The 21,756-nt window shown below is 45.1% G+C and overlaps 1 protein-coding gene across 1 annotated transcript in view; it reads left to right on the top strand.

The window, feature by feature from the left end:
* LOC147734720 (uncharacterized) overlaps positions 1 to 18,673 on the top strand; it is a 57,199-nt gene extending 38,526 nt beyond the window's left edge. Inside the window, exon 3 of the mRNA XM_086953618.1 lies at positions 18,443 to 18,673. Within this exon, the coding sequence (XP_086809744.1) occupies positions 18,443 to 18,471 (29 nt within the window). The 3' untranslated portion in view covers positions 18,472 to 18,673. The remainder of the gene's footprint in view (positions 1 to 18,442) is intronic.
* Positions 18,674 to 21,756: the final 3,083 nt, after the last annotated feature.

The raw sequence follows: 21,756 nt of genomic DNA, 5'->3' as shown, positions 1-21,756 counted from the left end.
ATATCTGGACCTAAGGTTGGAAGGCAATCAAAGTACTTTGCCAGGCCTCAGCTTTTCTGACACTAGAGAACCAGGAAACCCTGGGGGTTGTGCCTTGAATGGATCCCAGCACAACTTCTGATCCAGAATGACTTGCAAACTCAAATACACTTGCCTGACACTTTGTGCTCATGCCACTGGAGAGCAGGACCTCGATGCTAGGAAGGGCGCTGTGTTTTCATGGCTTCCCCGCTCAGCCGCAGTTTGCAGCAGTTTGCCTTAGCTGGTATCCCCGTGCCGCGAGGGGAGGGCACTACATCACCCAGCAGAACGAGTGGTGCACACGTCGCTTGCGCCATCAGGTGTGCCGGGAGGAGCTCAAAAAGAGGCCAGGGTTCCCGCAGCGTGCCCTGGGTAAATGTGAATTTGCCGCTCTGCTGACCCGGCGCTGAACCAGCCCATCTGCACCCGGAAGAGACCGGAAGAGGCCGAGCTGGGCCATCTCTCTGACATCCACCATCATCCTTGACATCTGCGTGGTGAGTGAAGCAAGTCGTACTCCTGTGGATATCATTTGTTATGGTTAAAAGGTCTGCTATGCCCAGTTCACGTGCCTCCGCCTCTATAGACAGTGTGCTGGAGAGAGTTGTTAACATTGTCAGTACTGAAATTCCGTTAACTGTGAGGCGTATGTCCCTGGGAATAATAACTCCTCAACTCACCCTCTCAAACACGAACAGTGATCATACTAGCCCCCCCTTGACGCTGAATTTGTCAAACGAACCAAATATGCACTTGACAGCCTTGGGAGGTGGACTAGGCAATGACGGCAACATGGCTTTTGGGGTCCGAGGCTGTTGATCTTTTGTCATTGACGTGCTGTAAGGATATTGGCACCACTAATGTGAACGTCTCCCAAAACCCAGAAATCACAGGGGCGAAAGGAAAAAGGAAAGCAACCAAGCCTTTCTGCCCAAAGAGGAAACAACCACCATGTCTAAAACCACAGCGTACTGCTTTAAGCACATGGATTCAAGGTCCAGCGGTTTCAGCTGACACAGTAGCAGTTTACCCCCCTGCTGTTTAATGACTATTGATATGTCTAATCATTCAATTCATGCCCAGACTCATACTAAATCCACACCAACACTTTTTAATAATCTTAAATTGGCAGACACTGCAATTGACATTATTGTTGATACCATGTTTGAGCGCGTTAAGGAACATGTTGAGAAGCATTATGCTATAATTTGGGAGCGCTCGGATCATGTAGAATCACTAATTAATAAATTTAGCTAGCACTGTAACATACCCAAGACATCATCACAACAGGGGGGACCACACAAACCGTAGGCCAGGAGCGGACCAGTCTCCAGCATGCCACAGTAAACTTTAACTGTTACACAGCCTCCGCTAACTGGCTCTTTTGATACCTGTCGCATAGTCAAAGAATGCATTTTTTCTGAGCTTCCTATTAGCTCGGAAAAAATGTAAAATCTAGGTAATTCCAACACATCAGATTTACCTAGCCAACCAGCTGATCACGCACCTAGTACAGCCCTTGCAAATAATGCTAGCCTTGCATATAATTCCCAGAGTACTGCCCCTGCCACCAGGAACATTGCTAGCGGGCCCTAGAAAAGATGTTCTTTCTAAGCTTACCACCTGAGCCCTGCTCCTAGGTTTTAGCAGGGGTGCCCCCTATAGGGAAAAGTCAGTTGGAGACATGGGACCAATTATGCAAATGGAGCACTAACTGGCTTGCTAAACATAAAGGTTTTAGGGTGTCTAACATGTAATGTAAATTGTATAGCGCACTACTCACCCGCAAGGGTCTCAAGGTGCATGTACGAATACCACTGTGGAACCCATCCTGGCATTCCCTGTGAGGCGTCCACTCCTGGGCACCCCCAAGGTGGAGGCCAGGCAATCTTAGCGTTGTGGAGATTAAGCAAGCTATTGCCCAGAGTTGCAGAGTGGGACTCCATGATTGGAATAGGCACCGAGGCGAGAATTATCAGGACCGTGGAATTTTTGAGCCCAAGTACCACCGAGGCAGGGAATTGAACCCTGGTCCCGGGTTAGACCTCTGCATCAGGGTCTGCCACTTTAATCATTGAGCCACACTTCTCCACTAATCAATGACATCTGATAGTGCGTAGGGTTGGCTGGGTCGGGCCCTCAGACAAGACCATAGAGGGAGACTGTGTTGTCATTAATTGTCATTGACCGGCTCTTGCAAAATCAATATTAATGATAGGAGAGCACAATAGCTCCTCACCCACTGACATCTGGTCATTGCCTCTTAGCTATTTTTACAAACTCAACGTCAGCCATAATATACCTGTCATTTCCCCATTTTTGTCACACAATAGGTTTTCTTCCCTTTCTGGTTTAGATTGACTGCCTCCCACACCAATGCTCACCGAACCGACCCCTATTACAATGGTACCAGTGCCCTTGGTAGAATAGGTCTCTGGCCCACTTGACCAACATCTGCAGGTGTTAAGCTGGAACATTGCCGGCTTAGCCTCCAAAGTAGAAATAGAGGACTGGGTCAAGCTGGTAAATAAATATGACATTTTAATGTTTCAATAGACATGGGATACAAGGGAGTTATATATTGAGGGTTTTCAATGTTTTAATGTATGTGCACCTGCTCCCAAACACGGGCGACCTTATGGCGGCCTTTCTATTTGGGTTAACATCTCGTCTAGTGGTAGTGTCAAAATTATCCCTACAAATAGTTCCAACTTCACAGCCCTGACATATACACGGGGGCTTCTATTTGTTTTATTAATTTTTATATTAATGTCTTCTTAAGTGCACCTAACATGATTTTTGCAAATCTTTTTCATTTTGTTTTAGACATATAAACTGAAACAGGAAATCTCAATTTTGCTCGAATTTGCCTAGGCGGCGATTTTAATGTTAGGATCTCTAGGGCAAATAAATTGGACACTGTCCATGAACCATACGCAAATCTGTGTAAAAGGGGGACTGAATTACTGGACTATTTGTAGAACCATGAACTATTAAATGTGATGAACATCGCAGCCATAAACCATCATGACAGTAACCCAATACCTATTTACAGAGGTCGCGGTTGTGCTTCAGTAATTGATTATGTTTTGATATCAGCCACGCTTGAAGATATTTTAGTCAGATCCGAGGTTATACCTGGTGTGTTTGGGGACCACAACCCAACCTCGGTTATGCTTAGGATTGCCCTTAGAAATAATTTTATTGTATAACCAGGGGCCTATACATTTTCATCCTCAACTGACAACCTAAGAATTATCTGGAAAGGCATTGACAATAGTAATGTTTTCTCGAACATGTTAACATCTTATCAATCACTTGTTGAAACCTGTCTGTTGCCTACTGACCCCAACCCTGAGGCAGTTGCTGCTTTCGCCCACTTATGCGCAGGCATTAAACAAATGATCTCAAAACCTGCGTCTAATAATAACCACAATCCCAAGTGGTTCAATAGCGTTTGCTCACAGGCAAATAGAGAGCTTCGTGCTGCTTTGTCAGCCGTACCAAGGGATGCAAACCTTATTAGACTAACGAGGAACCAATATAACAAAGTGGTCAAGCGGAGGAAAGAGGAGATCCTGAAAGAACAATGGGATAACTTGGCTTGTACCGCAAGATTTAACAATAGAAACGGCATTTGGACAGCAGTTAAAAATATGAGATCTATGGGCCAGACGCTAGCCCCCCTAAGCTGTATTATAACTAGTGAAGCTTGGGTAGCCCATTTTTCAAACATATATACATCCTCTTCTCAGAATGAGGTCCACAAAGACCTTCATGTTGCTACATGAGTCCAGATATTGTTATCTGAAGTTGAGGATGCTATTGAGCAAAGTCTAGGTAACAAGGCCCCTGGCCCTGACAAGCTTCCTATCAACCTTAGCAAGCATAAACCTGCGATCTGGGCACCCCTTTTACTCAATGTTTTTAACAACCTAACAAACTCCCAAATCCCCAGTACATGGTCGACTAGTATCATAGTCCCGATTTTTAAAAAAGGGGACAGGTCCAACCCTAGCTGTTATAGACTGATCTCTTTGATCAATAACACACTTAAGATACTTGGCCGGGTGTTATTTAATAAAATCAGGAGTTTGGCTGAGGATGAAAGTATTTTAAACACATGTAAGTTAGGCTTCAGAAGCTAATTGGGAACGGTAGAGCAATGCCTCAATTTAAATGTGATCATTGATAAATACACAATAGCTCAGCAGCCTCCCATCTACCTAGCTTTCATGGACCTCACCTCAGCCTTTAATTTTGTAAACAGATCACAACTATGGTTATGTCTTTTAAAATAAGGACTGGATGAGGCCTTGGTAAATTTTTTGGCTTATTTACATGGGGGTCTGGGAAAAAGGGATGGGGCAGTCTCAGGGAACATCATCATTGGCAGAGGGGTCAGTCAGGGATGCGTGCTGGCCCCTCTGCTTTTTATTTTATATATTATTGAGCTGCAAAATGAGTTGTCTAAGCTGACTATGGATGTCCTATGATCAACGGCAACACGGCAACAAACTACCCGCCTTATTATATGCGGATGATGGGGTCCTAATGGGCCGCACACCTAATGCAGTGTGCTTTTTAGTTGGGGGCTTTGTTGATTTTATGAACTGGACCTTTGCACACATTTTTAAAAATCATTTTTAATTAATTGTGGCCCCAAAAACCACTCTGTTAATGTAATTACCTCTGGCTCTGAAAAATTGTTATGCACACGCACTTTCCTATATCTAGGCTTGGTTTTCTCAGATAATGGCTCTTGGGCTGCTCATTTGGCACAGAGCCAGAGCAAATTTCTAAAGACAGCCAATTCGGTCTTGCGCTTTCCCCAATCCAGAAGAACTGAGGTAGTGTTATCTCTACTGAAAATATATAAAGCTCAGTGTATACCTACCGTAACATATGGAGCGGATGTTTGGGGCCCTGTGAATTGCAACAGCACTCAGGTAGAAAAATAGATTCTGTTGGAGAGTTTTGGGGGCAGCGATCTGTTTCTCATCCTTTGTCTGATACCATGAGTTAAAATTGTCCTATAAAGAAGACTACATCAGGACCCACCCAGCCATCTTTTGGATAAAAGTGTGTCAAAATCCAGCAGCCACGGTAACTAGAGAAATCATAGTTGACTGTCTTAAATGTGATAAGGGAAGTGACTTACCATGGTTGGAGACCGTCAAGGCTAAACTGACTACTGTAAATTTGTCGCATATTTTTACAAACCCAAGCAACATGGCAGACATTAATGAAAAGGTTATTCAGGAGATCTTGTATGAGTATTACAGCGACTTCAGATATAAGCGAGAAATTTTGAAATATTCAGTCGCCCGGTACATAACTATGGTGGTTGCTGATGGCCCCCACAAACTGCTTGGAACAAAGCTTGCTCTTTCGCCTTAGGGCTGGCACTTTAAAATACCTACTGTGCTTCCCCTTAGGCTTTAACACCAATCTTGAGCAAATGCCTTGTCCCTGCAGATATCGTGGTAGTCAATCCATTGTACACTTTTTGTTTTTCTGTAACTTCTACCAAATATATAGCAAACAGCTGCTGATTCCCTTTTTTAAGGCTTTAGCTATTACTTCTTTTAAGGTGGCCTATAGGGATATTGTCATGCTTAATGGGAAAAATCTAGCCCTTTGTGTTAGCACTTTTCTGAGACTGGCTGTTAGCTCCCGCGCCTCTATGAGCACTTTATAAGTAGTTCCGATTGCACTCTTTGACCCCTATGTGGGTCGCTTAACGTAATTACATGCATTTTATTGCACTATGTTACCTGTTAAATTGTCTGCACTTTATTATATCATGCTGATACATTTTATGAATCACACTGTTATTATTTCTGATCTAACGTGTATTTTTATATTACTTTGATGTTATTAGTTATATCATCTGATCATTATCACCTTATGCTGCTTCATTTTAGGAACGTCTTTGTTATTGGCTCTAACTAAATTATATGTCTATGATGACTTCGCCGCGCTGACTCTTGCACTATGTATTTATTTTTGTGTGCATACTGCTTTAAGTCATGCGTTTATCGTTTCAACCATTTATTTATGTATGTATCGATTGGTTTTAATGAATATTCATGCTGGTATTTTATTTTGTACTTTTATGGATGTCCTATTATCCGAATAAAGAATGAATTGAATTGAATTGAATTGACTTGCAAACTTCAACAAGTATGTCTAAAAACAACAAATTTCCTCTCTCTTTAAATGGGGAATGGCTGCAGTTCTTGACTTAAGAGTCGACTGGCACTTTGGACACTCTATCAACAATGGAAATTTCCAATAACTACAGGGCAAGAGGAAGCCAGGTTACTATGGCTCTCCAGGATTCCAGCACGTTTCTTGCTGATAATTCCCTATAAACTTAGAAAACCAACAAATTCCCTGAATCTATGTGACCCAAATCTCTGGAATTTCCAGTCAAAGCTTTGTCATTTTGCATTTCCTCCTTTCTCCAGAGAAAAATGGTGCCCCACATGTGTAATACGGTCTAACACATATAATAGGAACGTAGCATAACCATACTAATGTGCAAACCATATTGACACTGAATTGACTTTAAACGGTCTCAGTATTGACTGTTTTCTGTCTAAATCAACAGGCCCACCGACATGCTGTAATGCCGAATGATAGGACATTTGCTATAACCTATTATAAATGTCTCTATTTTTAGCTTTCATTTGTACACCTAAGTGTACAAAAACATTCTTAAAAACACCTTCAGAATGACCTGGCCTTATAGGTAATTCAAAATTCAAAGTTGTACAAAATCAATTGGCAAGAAAATTTAAATCCTTTTGCATTTATTGGAGGGACAGACTTTAGGTATTAAGCTTGCCCTGAGAGATCCAGTGATGTTGGAAAATTTCCCCCCATTCTTGGTCTATCACCACCTTTTTTTTAACTTATTCACAAAAGAGCGTTTGTTGCTCTTACTTTGAGTGTCAAGATGGCTGAAAAGGCATATCGGAGTAACGTTTTGATACTCCATATAAGTATTGTTCTACTCGTCAACTGTTTACCCTCAATAAAATGTTTAAATCATAAATGCTATTTGCCATCTGCTGAAGCTCACTTCACATAGGAAAACTAACACAGTTTAAAATGCATCACCTTACTTTTAATAGCAAAATTGTGCAATTGTCAACTTAAACACAAGTAAGAGATTCAAGGCATTTAACTCTGGGCGCACCACAGCTTCACAGGCAGTAGCTTCTTCCAAGGCAGGAGTAAAACGAGTCTCCGTCTGTCGGAGATCTTGTGATACCTCTCTGTGTCTCGGACCCTCTAAATCAGCTGAGTCGAACCAAAGTGTAACACAACCAAACCAGTTTATCTCTCACAAGTTTAATAATAAACTCAATTTAAAGAAATGTGTTTTCTTTTGATTAACCAGCGCTGTTGGTAAAAAAAAAAACGATAGGTATGAAATGGGCATACAGAACATATGTAGCTTTATATTGTGCACACAGATCGGTAGGTAATTCTTAGAAAATACTACAATGTTCATGCAACCAAGAATATTGAACTTGTAAAACAATTTAAAATTGCATGAAATCCATCCATTATCACAGGTTTAGCAGTACATTCTGCATACAAATCAGCATGGAACATTTGCAAACCAGCAGGTTAAGCGCAAAATCAGTACAACTTGCATGCAAATCAGTGTATAATACATGGGATAATGCAACAACTGTAAAAAAGCCTGTCTCTAATTTCCTTATTACAGTCGACTTGTGACTCTTTAGTCATCTGTAATAAAGAAATTACGTTATTTCAATATTACCATTTCTGCAGCCACTGCCAGCCGCCTGGGTGAATGGCAGTTCAAGAAGCATACTTGAAGCTAGAGTTTAAACAAAGAGAACAGGAACTGGCTATTCTTTCTACTGTTATTTTTGTATAAAAAGAAAACCTCACCAGTAAAAAGGAAATAGTTAGAGGAATATGTTTATATTTCCATGCTGTAGGTTATTACAGGAAAAATAGAATCTCTGCATGTTTCCACACATTCTGGAAAGGGGCGACCGAATCGGTCCCCCCGAACTTATGGCCGAGTGCCTCGATCCCCCCGGGAAGCCATTTTGGGCGGGAGGCGCGTCTCAGCTGGTATGCCCGAAGCGGCGTAGCTGGGGCGCGCTCGTTCCCGCCCTAGAGTGGGCTGGCCTAGACACCGACGCAGCCAGCCACGCCCTCAGGGGCAGGCAGGGGCGGGTATACGCCCGCCCTGAAGACGGATAAAAAGGGACGCAAGACCAGAAGACATCCTCTTGTTCTTGTGCTCTGAAGCTGCACCTCCTCGCTGCACGTGAGCTCGGGACAGAACGAAGAGCCAATTTTGAGCGTTTTAATCTCTCTCTTTGTCTTTTAGATACTTCGTCGAAAGGATGCCCAAGAAAGGAGCAAAGAGAATGTCGACTGACCAGTTGGTTCGGGCACTCATGAAGGACATGTCCGAAATTAAGAAGCGGTTGGCGGAGCGAGACGGCGAGGAGGGATCGGGGCGTCCACCGGCCGGAGGGAAGCCAAAGAGGCCGAGAAGGGGGCCGGTCGGGGGAGACGTCCCGGTTCCCTGTTCTCCGCTCGAGGCGCCAGCCCCGGTACCGGCCCCGGTACCGGATGAGGGGAATCCGATTCCCGTGATAGTCACCCCGACGCCTGCCGGAGATATGCCTCCCGAGTTGGCGGCACAATTAGCAGCATGGTTGGGGGACAGTAATGGGGGCGCCATGGCTACCGAAGCGCAAGCTCTCATAAAGCAGTTGCGCGAGAAACGTGATACAGCCAAGGTGCCCGCGCCGGATGCGGCGATAGACAAGCCACGAAGGACGGAAGCAGCGTCCGGTGCAGGTAAGCGGCCATTGCCGATTGCAAGGGATGAGTCAACACCCTCTCGTAGAGAAAGATTGGGGCAACATGTTCCTTTGCCAATAAAGGAAAAGATTTGGGCGGGGGAATACGTTAACATTTTCTCCCTGCTCGTTGATCACTATGAGGTCGAAACTGTTAAGGGTCAAAAGGATCTGATGCATCCGAGTGTTTGGCGCGCAAAAATGGCCGCCTTTAAAGTGAATGAAAATATTGGTAACTGGGGTAATGCTTGGGGAATTTTCACGGCAATTTTGGGGGAACGTAGGCCTGATTTGCTGCCTGAATTTCCAGTATATCAGTCACGAATTATGGGGTACTCGACATCACACCAAGGTAACCAATGGTTCTGTTATGACAACCTTTTCAGGAAAGCGATGGAGCATAACAAAAGTTTAACCTGGGACTGTTACGATTCTTTAACATGGAATAAGATGAAAGAGTCGGGAATGTTGAAAGTGCCATTGGTGGGGAGTGCTGTTAGTGAGTCCTCCCGCCAAAATGGGGGGACGCCCTTTCGGTCGGGTACGGGTACAGACGATTACCCGAGACCCGCCGGCAATACAGGGAAGAGGGGGTTCTGTTTCAATTTTAACAGAAGCAAATGTACTAGGCCCCCGGGATCTTGTAAGTTCAAACACGAATGTAGTGGTTGTGGGGCACCCCATCCTGAGTCCTCGTGCAGAGCCAAATCGGGTGAAAATGGGGGTAGAGGAGGCGCTAAACAGGTCTAATATAGTCCGAGGGGCGCCTTTACCAACCCCGATTGATACCCTGGCGATGATTCCCTGGCTCAGCGAATACCCAGATCGTACTTCTGCTGGGGTGCTACGAAACGGTTTTTCATATGGTTTCCGCATCCCGGTGGGTAGCTTTCAGGGTGTCGGGACGTGCAAAAATCAACTTTCCGTCTTGCAGCATACTACTGTAGTACAGGATAAGATCCGGAAGGAGGTTACCCGAGGTCGGGTTGCCGGCCCGTTTCCTGTCCCCCCGGTACCGAACTTTGTTTGTTCTCCTTTAGGGGTGGTCCCCAAGAAGGACCCGGGTGAGTTTCGATTGATTCACAATTTATCAGCCCCTCATGGCCTTTCTGTAAACGATGCAATTAATCCAGAAATGTGTTCGGTGCGGTACGCATCATTCGATGAGGCCGTAGCCATTTTGAATCGCCTGGGGCCCGGGACGCTGATGGCGAAATCAGATATCGAGTCAGCGTTCCGTTTGCTCCCGGTATACCCGGATGACCAACGTTTATTGGGATTCATGTTTCAAGGTTTGTATTACATGGACAGGTGTATGCCAAAGGGGTGCTCGATATCTTGTGCTTATTTCGAGAAATTCAGTAGTTTTCTGCAATGGGTTTACACGAAGAAAACAGGTTTTCGGAATGTGATGCATTACCTCGATGACTTTCTGTTCCTTGGGGCCGCTGGGGATGATGAATGTGCCCGGGCCTTGACTGGATTTTGTGTTTTAATGAAACAATTTGGCGTGCCGTTGGCACCAGGTAAAACTGTGGGTCCCACGACTTGCCTCGAGTTCCTCGGGATCGAGTTGGACTCTAGTGAGGGTTGTTTTCGTTTACCAGCTTCCAAAGTATCGAAATTCAAGACAGCCCTGCAAATGTGTATCACTGCATCTAAAGTTACGCTGCATCAATTGCAGCAATTGGTGGGGAAGTTGAATTTTGCCTTAAGGGTGATCCCGATGGCCCGCCCCTTCTCCCGTTCAATTGCACAGGCGATGGTCGGCCTAAAGGAGGGTCACCATCGCACAAGGTTATCGGCCGAGGTCCGCCAAGACATGCGTATTTGGTTAGCATTTTTGGCGGATTTCAATGGTCGAGTCGTCTGGAACAAACCGGCCTTGACCTCTGAAGAGCTTGGTCTATGGACGGATTCAGCGGGAAGCATGGGTTTCGGCGCCATCTTCGGCACAAAATGGTCAGCACAAAAGTGGCCAACATGGTGGCACGATGAGGGGCTGACGAGTAATATTGCTTTCCTTGAGCTGTTTCCTATTTTGGTGGCCCTCAGATCCTGGCCCGATGGATTCAAAAATCATTCTGTCATATTCTGGTCTGACAATATGACCGTTGTAGAATGCATTAATAGTCAGGCGGCACGTTGTAAAATGATTTTGAGGCTGCTTAAAGAAATTATCTTACTGTGTATGCAACTGAACGTGGTATTCAGAGCAAAACATGTCCCGGGGGTGATGAATCAGGCTGCTGATGCACTGTCTCGTTTTCAAATGCAGGCTTTCTCGGGTTTCCTTCCCTCAGCGGACCCCGAGCCAGCACCCTTTCCCGAAGCTCTCTGGTCTCTCGGTGCCCCGAACTTCGTTACCTCGTGGGAGAGAGTCTAGCACCAAGGACGAGGAAGGCATACGAAGGGGCGTTTCGGGCTTATTTGGCCTTTTTGGGGACTGAGAGAGGGGGACTTTGGGGCCATGAGGATTGGGTGGTACATTTTCTGATGTCCTTGCGTAAGGCTGGGAAGTCGGTGGCTACAGCCCAGAGGCATCGTGCTGCCATCTCCTTTGTCGCCAGGGCTCATAATATCCAGGACCCGACAGCGTCTTTTGCTGTACAGAAAGCGCTGCGTGGCTGGCAACGCCTTGAGGGTCGCAGAGTAGATGAGAGGCGCCCGATAGGTCTGGATAGGTTGTCCCAGTTGCTGGCCACACTCCCCGACATATGCTCGTCTCAGTTCGAGGCCTGTTTGTTCCGAGCCGCTTTTACGCTTGCATTTCACGGGGCTATGAGGATAAGTGAGCTGGTGGCAAGGAGCAAGCGGGATGTGGCGGGGGGTTTGTGCCGGGAACACGTTCAGATCAGGGGTGAGACTATGACGGTATCCTTTGTCAAGTCGAAAACCGATCAAAGTGGGGTGGGAGACTGCATAGTCATTCGCAGGATTCCAGGGTCCTCCATGTGTCCGGTGAGGTGTTTAGAGGATTACCTAGCACAAAGGGTGGCATCATGGGGGGGGACAATGTTGAGACACGCGGACGCCACCCCACTGACAAAGTTTCAGTTTCAGCGGGTGCTCGCGATGTCAATTACCGCAGCAGGCTTGGACCCGGGTGAGTTTGGGACCCACTCCTTTCGGATAGGGGCTGCCACTGAAGCTGCAGCCAGGGGTCTTAATGTGGAACAAGTAAAACGAGTGGGGCGTTGGTCCTCCAATTGTTATAAGAGGTATGTGCGGTTGCACATGTTGTGAAGCTGTAACAATGTACTCACGCTTCTTGTCTTTTGTTTGGTTTTCAGTTACGCAAGCCTTCGAGGCGGGGCGGACTATGCAGTCGACCCAACACCGGGCCAGCGGTCAGACATCACCGGCTGTGAGAAAGGAGGTGTGGGTCGTGGGCCACTCATACGTGAGGCGTGCCGCAGACGTATTCAAAGCAGGTGACATGATTCACGTAGCTGGGGAATACGGGTACAGGATGTCCTTCTACGGAAGGGGCGGTCTCTGTATTGACCAGTTTCAACCATTCCTTGAGGGTTTGTTAGGGCGGATGAGGTCACCGCCGTCTATAGTCATAGTACATTTAGGGGCCAATGATTTGGTCACCACCGGTAGACGACTTCTCCTGGAGGAAATGCTTTCCACCGTAAGTTGGTTGGCGAGGAAAGTTCCGGGGTGCATAATTGCGTGGTCTCATATGATCCCACGAAAAGTGTGGCGGGGGGCTATTTCGATCCCTGCTTTGAACCATTCTGTTAGGAAAATTAATAACAAAATGAGTAGGTTGTTCCGTTCCAGGACATTGCATTCTATCCCGCACGGTTGTATTAATGATGACAGTATGTATATGGGGGATGGTGTGCATTTGTCTCGGGTGGGAAATGAGTTACTCATAGGAGACTTCTTAGCATGGTTGAAAACGTTGGAACATGACCTTTAGCTAGGAGTTTTGGTGGGGGGCCCGGATAGCCGGTCAACTATCCGGGCCTGTGGCGGTAAGGTCATGATCGGTGAGCACTAATTAGTAGATCCCTATGAGTGGGCGTCACCCAACACGGATGGGAGCGCTCGGGAGAGGTGGCCATTGGCCCCTCAATGGGGAGGCGGTCCCTTCTAAGGATGGGTCGCCGGAAGTAAAGGAAAGGCGGTCAAGGCCCCTTCCTTTGTAGGAGGGGTTACAGCCCCCTCCTGGGGAATTTCCCGGGGCCAGTGACATCTGCGACGGCAGATGCGGTAAGTTGTGTGGGGTTGGGATAAGGGCCACGATACCTTCTAGATACCTCACACGAGTATTCGAACGACCTTTAACTGGCGTCGAGTTTTAGGTGCCCCCGTCAAGTCAAGGGAAATTGGTAGTAGTTGCACTTGAGGTACGCCTCCGTGCTGTCGCCCATCCCAAGTGGGAGGGGTAAGTCCGGTTAGGGATCTTGACACCGGTTATGACCTTGCCGTTGGCCCTTAAACGTTAGGTTGTACAATTTCAATATGTCAAGAAATGTTTTGTAGGTTGCTAGTTCGGCTAGGAGAACCTCTGTATTAGAGAATCTGTTAAGGTTAGCCAAACATCGCAATATGGTAATGAAATTGTACATAACATAAAACGTTTAATGTTTTAATTTTGTTTTAATAAATACGGCCGGGATGGTCACTCCATCCCACTTCCAAAAACTTCAAGAACTGTTTCCGGTTTCACTCCTTTTGGGGATTGTGTTGAGAGGGGGTGGCGGGTATCTCGGCTATATGGAAAGGGGCGACCGAATCGGTCCCCCCGAACTTATGGCCGAGTGCCTCGATCCCCCCGGGAAGCCATTTTGGGCGGGAGGCGCGTCTCAGCTGGTATGCCCGAAGCGGCGTAGCTGGGGCGCGCTCGTTCCCGCCCTAGAGTGGGCTGGCCTAGACACCGACGCAGCCAGCCACGCCCTCAGGGGCAGGCAGGGGCGGGTATACGCCCGCCCTGAAGACGGATAAAAAGGGACGCAAGACCAGAAGACATCCTCTTGTTCTTGTGCTCTGAAGCTGCACCTCCTCGCTGCACGTGAGCTCGGGACAGAACGAAGAGCCAATTTTGACCCACCCACCAGCCCCTGAAGACAGCCAGTTGTGTATAATAAAGTTGATTAATTTTGTTTTGTTTTCGTTTCCAGGTTGTAGTGCCACGCTGATTTTGAGTTAATAAAGAATGTTCGTTTTGAGTATGTTTGCCATTAAAGATATTCAGTTAGTGTCGAATTTTGATGTATGCTCTTTCGGTCATAGTGACCAATGTATTCTTAGGTTAATTTGCACTGTCGTATTTATTTTGGTAGGCGGTAAGGTCATGATCGGTGAGCACTAATTAGTAGATCCCTATGAGTGGGCGTCACCCAACACGGATGGGAGCGCTCGGGAGAGGTGGCCATTGGCCCCTCAATGGGGAGGCGGTCCCTTCTAAGGATGGGTCGCCGGAAGTAAAGGAAAGGCGGTCAAGGCCCCTTCCTTTGTAGGAGGGGTTACAGCCCCCTCCTGGGGAATTTCCCGGGGCCAGTGACATCTGCGACGGCAGATGCGGTAAGTTGTGTGGGGTTGGGATAAGGGCCACGATACCTTCTAGATACCTCACACGAGTATTCGAACGACCTTTAACTGGCGTCGAGTTTTAGGTGCCCCCGTCAAGTCAAGGGAAATTGGTAGTAGTTGCACTTGAGGTACGCCTCCGTGCTGTCGCCCATCCCAAGTGGGAGGGGTAAGTCCGGTTAGGGATCTTGACACCGGTTATGACCTTGCCGTTGGCCCTTAAACGTTAGGTTGTACAATTTCAATATGTCAAGAAATGTTTTGTAGGTTGCTAGTTCGGCTAGGAGAACCTCTGTATTAGAGAATCTGTTAAGGTTAGCCAAACATCGCGATATGGTAATGAAATTGTACATAACATGAAACGTTTAATGTTTTAATTTTGTTTTAATAAATACGGCCGGGATGGTCACTCCATCCCACTTCCAAAAACTTCAAGAACTGTTTCCGGTTTCACTCCTTTTGGGGATTGTGTTGAGAGGGGGTGGCGGGTATCTCGGCTATATGAGATACAGCAGGTTTGTATCTGACTTACATTAAACTTATCCTAGTATCCTTTTGCAAAAATTAATAACTGCTTATTGTATGCTGGCACTACAGATTCTGCTTTTATTCTTCTTGACTGTAATGATGAGAAATGACAAACCACCAAAGATGTAAGTGGTTTCAGGGAAGAGTGATGAGGGGACCATGTATTATAAGGAATAAAATACACTCTGTTGTATGTTAAAAGGATAATGCATGTCACCTCGGAGTTCTATGACCATATAAAGGAATTTGGCCTTCAGCCTCGTCCTGTTATGGAGTCATTAAACTCCTTGATGATGTGTAATATCCTTATTATGAATGGCAGAGGTACTTTATCCCATACATCGTGCTTTCAAACAAATGAGTTGTACCTTAGAACCAAGATATTAAGTTTGCAAACTAGAACACTAAACATATGCAATTGTGTGTTACTGACGTAGATAATTATGATATACATGCAAACCGTGTGCATTGTATACAAGCTTTACATTATGAGTACAAACCAAATTATTATGCATCAAAATCATAGGTTACATCGGTGAACCAGAGTGTTATCCATGCTCAGCTGTAAGGTGTGCTTGCTAACCACAATGTCAAGCATATGATCCAAGTCTATATAAAGGGCAAACCAATAGATTACTGACTACAAACTAAAACATTGTGCACACACCATTGTGTTATGTGAACACACCAATATTTAGTATTCACAAACTAAAACATTGTGCACATACCATTGTATTATGTATTCACACCAGTATTCAGTATACATTTATTAATGCACACAATGGACACAATGGTGTGCTGCTGATATAAAAAAGTATATTGGTAACATATACCAATATGATGTTTTTGAAATCAGGCCATAAGCCACATGTTTTCTCACACAAACAAGTGTGCTTGATATGTGTTGTATTAGTTCCCCTATGCAATAACCAACTTGGCACCACAAACTAAAGTTATTGAGTACAACCCGGCATAGTGACTGCAAACCAACATACCTTGTGTGTACTACTGCAGTATGCAAAAATGCACAGTCAATATGTTTCATACATACATCAATGTATTTGCGATATAAACCACTTTGGTTGATTTAACCATTATGGCTTCCCTAAGAGGGAAGTGAATTTTGGCCTGTTTGACACCTCAAAAGAACAAATTGATTTATTTACTTTTTTCTTTATTTGAGTTTCTAATTATGCACTATTACTTACCATGCGGTGTCCTCAGTGTGCTATGGTGCTTGGATACATAAACAGTGAGCTGAGTAGTGAGTTGCGATGCAGGACAATTGACAGAACACGGTGAATGGGAAGAAGTTGATCCTCTCGCAGTGATGGACAATGCTTGGATACCTATCATCCAATCAGTGATAACAAGCCTTGAAAACCTTTTTCTAAGAGCCTACCCAAGAACAGTGAATCCAGACTTTGGTATCTGACTGGAAAGACTTGTGAGCCCAACTGGAAGGCGTTGTCATGGAGAGGTTAGGCTTATCCTTGTACCAGGGTGAAGAAATAAGTCTTTAGAGATGTTTTTGATTTTAATTTCCCAGCCTTGGGTGCAGAGGTAGGGATTTCTAGAGGAAAAAGCCCAAAAAATGCAGAGATTATATGCTTGGTGTTGAGGTATGAGGTTGAGAACAGTTTTGAATACTGAAAGTGACTAAGTGGCAAGCATGAAAGGGGTCAGGAATCAACTGTAGAAGGCACATTGCCCAGTACTGAAATGCAGAAAAGGGAGTTTATCATTCATTCATAAAATCTTTATTTCGGTACAGAAAATACCTTAAAAGCACACGTTTAAAAAAAACATACAGCATCGAATAGTAAAAAAGTTGTTGTAAGATCACACGATTAATTGTTACAGTCGCAATAAAAACACATTAAAATTAGAGTTGTCTTTTGAGGTAGGGGCATGTTATGCACTATTCTAGGAGGCTGAAGAACCAGGAAGAATCTTCATAGGAAAATATACAGTTTAGCCCTTTGCAATTGAAGATCTCCTAATACGCCACATGGCTGCTAGAAAATGCGAGACTGCAAAAACAATGGGTCCTGAGGTGTCAGTTTGCAATACTCTTGCAAGCACTGCCGGAAGCCAAGATTTTTGCAAAGTGGAATCTGCCAGTATTTCCTTGGTTTGAGGTACGCCAGGCAAAAGAAGAAGAAATGTTGCTCTGTTTCACTGTTGCATTGACATAATGGGCAGTTTTTCGGTGCTGACATGCTCCAATTGCATGTAAAGGCCCGTATAGGTAAAACACCATGCCGCCATTGCACATAGAGCTTTCTTGCTATAACGGGATAGATGACATCCAGGAAGCCTTCAAAATGGTATATATCTTTTACCATAAGGAAGGATACCGTTCTGGAGCCATGCTTAGGATTGCGCATGGCCATATCCAAGCTCTCAGCACGATATCCTTTTGATAGCATGGTAGCCAAAATCTGATTACATCCCCTCTCGGGGTCAGTCCATAGGTTAGGAAGTCCCAATATAGTAAGTTCCTTCCTGATGAAGGCAAACCATTGTATTTTGCGTGCAGAGCTACTAGTTAGTACTTCTTTGAGCTCTTGCCTATAATTGACCAGCTCAGGTGTGACCCAGAGATGGCGCCAGTACCTTAGCGGTCTTAAAGCTAGCTCCTCCTCGATTGGGGTAATCCCCAAATCCAGTCTCAGTGGGAGGAGCGGGGTACTGGGCGGAAGAGCTACTAAGTTCCTTAAGAACTTGTTCTCAACCCTGGAAATTTTGAATTTATCACAATAACCCCACTGCTCAGCACGATACATACTTGCACCCCTGGCCTGTGATTTGTAGACCTCCAGTGGAGGACCCAGCAGCTTTATTGTTGAGGAGTTAGATAGCCTCACTCGCTAATTGGGCAAGCTTTAGCTGGGATTTAGTTGCCTGGGGACCCCACGTCATGCTCTCATTGATCGTGACCCCAAGGTAGACAAATGGTACTAACCCTTTCCAGTATTATTTTGCCCAGGGTGGGATTGGGTCTTGTGGTTCTGGGTGGGTTGAAGATACTGAATTTTGTTCTCGATGAATTAATCTCCAAACCATGTTTGGTGCAAAATTCTGTAAACCCATTGGGGATTTGAATTTGAGAACAGAGAGAAAGAAAACCTTGAGGATTTTGTTAATGCCCATATAGCATATACTGCAATCTCCACAGACATAGAAGCCTCTAGATCGATTCAGCCAGCACCCTGTGTTCACATTTTTGGTAGCTGTGTAACTGGGACCCAAGGCTTCTCGCAATGTACCTAATCTCCTGTAAGTTATTCCTGGTTTTTCACCCAGGAGTGGTCCCACCCCTGGGGTTCCCAACAGAATTTTCCAGTGTCTGTGTATTATTTTGTACACATCCTGGTTAAGTTGTGAGAACGTGGTGATGAACGTAAGTTATCTGATGTCTTTTTGTGCTTGTGTTTTTTTGGGTCTTAACAAATCTTTCCTATTTACCTTCTTAGCTTTCTCGTACGCAGAATTAAGCACCTGATTCCGATAACCTCTCTGTTTGAAACGCTGCATGGTTTCAAATCCATGTTTCTCAAAGTTCGGATACTCACTACAGTTGCGACAAACCCGGATTAACTCTCCAAGGATGATTGCACTTTTAGTGCTCTGTGAGTGTGCACTGTTACTGTGGAGGGTGCTATTTACTGCTGTCTCTTTTCTGTATAGTGATGTTAGAAGTCTGTTGTTTTCTACATACACCTCAAGATCAAGGAACTGGATTTTTTTCTTCAAAATATTGATTGTAAACCGTACATTAAAGGGAACCAGGGTGACAATTTTGCTTTGCATACAACGTGATGCTATACCACCTGCTCGGTACAAAGTAATAAATCTCCCTTCTATTTTCAAATATGAAGGTTTTCTTTGATACCGTAGGGTCCTTCAAATATTCTCAACACCAATTGTATTTGGACATTTGTATATAAAGGATAATTGTGTTAGAAAACTGTATCAGTTTCATCATGTTGTATTAATGAAATGTGTTTATAACTATGTCTACAAATATCCTGGTTATTGTACTGTTATACTTACAGCCCTGAGGAAGCCCAATCTGGGTGAAACGCGTTGGCTGTCATTTCTATCAAGATATTATTTGAAGACTGTGATAAAAATATATTTGAAGAACAATCTGAAGGACCGCTACTCCTTTTGTGAACACATATTGTTGCCTCTCTGTTTTCTATTTCTGTCTGTATAATTAGGGTTCTTTAGCAGTGGACCTAAGAGGTGGGCAACTATGGCAAATAAGGTTTTGCTATGACTGTTTGTGTATATACTATGGTATTGCAACTATTGACTCCTACTGCTATTTGCTGTTTGTTTGGATTCCATCAGGGATTTGGAAAGCAGTAGGGTGTCATTGGCGAACATTACCACCGGTACCCTATTCCTGGCTATCTTCAGCGCATCATTATTCAGCACCCCATTCAGATGTGTGATTACCCCGTTGACATAGAGGCAAAACAGGGTTGGCTCAAGCACACAGCCCTGCCTTACCCCCATGCCAACTGGGAATCTGGATGTATGCGTACCACTCTTTCCACATCTGACTTGTGCAAAGTTTGCCTCATGTAACCTAATCTGGACTGAGAGAAGATGATCGGGGATGCCCAGATCTAAAAGAACTTTTCACAGTTTGCCTCTTGGTACAAGATCAAATTGCAGACCGCAGGTCTACGAACACCATATAGAGGCTGCCACCCTCTATATGCACCATTTTCCAGTGTAATACTACTAGGCGGAAGAGTTGATCTATGGTGGAGGTGTTCTTCCTGAACCCTGCCTGATAGGGGCTCAGTATTTCGAAGTGCTCCATCCAATCTGCAATTGGTCTAAAATAAGTATCACGAAGATCTTCTGTGAGACGTCGATGAGACTTATGGGTCTGTAGTTGGATGGGAGCAGAAGCGAGCCCTTTTTAGAGATAGGTACTATCTCTGCTCCCAGCCAAGTACTGGGGAGCACCATCCCTCTCAGAATTGCATTAAATACCAGACAGAGGTAGGGGCCCCACACTTTTGGTTGGTGCTTGAAGTGATCGCCCGGGAGTTTATCCAGGCCGGGAGCTTTATTTAATGCAAATCTATCAATGGCAGTGCATACCTCGGCCACCGTAACCATACACTCCTCAGGGCAGGGAGTACTCAAACCATAGGGAAATAGATCTGCGTGCGTGTCTTCAGAAGTAGCCTCACAGGAGTACAGATTCCGAAAATGATCTTCCCATACCTCAGGCGCCAGGTTAGGTTCTACTGCTTGTTTTGATTGTCCTGAGCCTACACTAATTATTGACCAGAATGTTTTAAAGTCTTTACAGTTTAGGGCGGAGGATAAACTGGACCACTTTTCCTGTTCCCATTCTTCCTTTGCGCACTTAATTGTTTTCCTTGTAATTAGCCCTTTTGTCTTTTATTAGGGCTCTGTTATTGTCTTTTACGGCTGCCACTAGCTCTGACTTTGCTTTCCTACATGTCTTATTATATCACAAGGAACCGGTGGTACTATTTTTTTCCTTAGGCATGCTAGGATTTAATATTTCAGCCAGGCTGCATACTAGACTCCCATGTAGAGCCTCTATCTGTACGAGCGAATCGGAGGAAGGTGGTAAATCATTTAGAACAGCGGCTTCTGCCAACAGAGGAACTGCCAAGTTGTATAGTTTTGTAATCCTTTCTGGTTTGTCCTTTAATCGCGACCATCTAATTCTGCGCCTGTTATTTGTCAGGGTCAGGTTGTTACTACCTTCACCTCTCGCTGGATCCCCAGGCCTGCCTATCTTTGGGAAAGCCATTTCTAAGATTAGGGCGTTGTGGTCACTGTCCCTCTTGGTGTTACAAAAAATTCGATAATATTTGGCCATAACCTGGATTCCACAATAATGTAATCTAGATGTGATGTTCGACCGGGTTTATTGTATGTAAATTTGGCTGGGATGTCCGATTTAGTGCGACCATTACATGCTCATAGAGAGTGGGTGATGGTTAGAGCATTAATTTGGACAGCTAGTGGGGACCATGCCCTGGCAAACGGTGCCTGGGTCATAGGGATTGACCAGTGGTCATCTTCTGCTGTAAGGGCATCTTCATTTAGCCCCTCTAGGGGCTCAAAGTGACAGTTAAGGTCGCCCCCTACCGCAATCTTTCGGAATAGTTGAAATAAAAGTGGAAAGATCATCAATAGTACTGGACTCACTGCCTGCTCTGACTGGGCGTTAGTAAACATTGATCAGTGCTAGCTTGTGTCGATTTGGCCAGACTACTACCACGCATTGTATGTCTCTGGAGTGGGTGGTAAGAATACTAGCCTTGCAGCCCAGGTGTGTTCCGACCCAGGTTGCAAGGCCGCCAGAGAGGCGCCCCCTCCCATTCCATACTGCTGGGACGTGAAAGGATGCAAAACCCACTCTGAATTCCTCCGTGCGTGCCCAGGCCTCTTGAAAGAGGCACATGTCATTTTTACCCATTAATGATCCCCATTCTGGACATATGATTTTATTAGATAGTACAGCAAGATTCCGTTAAAAATTTTTTACAGATTCTAGGCTCGTGGCCGGGGCTCTTCTCTCAATTTGTGCCTCATTCTTCACGTCTAAAAAGCCAGTTCCATGCCTATTGCCAGTCATCGACTTGCCCACCCCACTGATATCCAATACAGCCCACCCAACTAGTTGAGAATTGGATGGGTCTGCTGGACTTGGTGAGGCTACCACATCCCGTGTATCATTTCCTGTCAATTTTTCCTCCTGTATGCTTCCTCCCGTTTCCAT

The sequence above is a fragment of the Lissotriton vulgaris genome, chromosome 1_2, assembly GCF_964263255.1.
Source record: "Lissotriton vulgaris chromosome 1_2, aLisVul1.2, whole genome shotgun sequence".
NCBI classification, from domain to species: Eukaryota; Metazoa; Chordata; class Amphibia; order Caudata; family Salamandridae; genus Lissotriton; species Lissotriton vulgaris.
The sequence above is the reverse complement of the archived record's forward strand: the minus strand, read 5'-3'. Positions and strand labels throughout refer to the sequence as shown.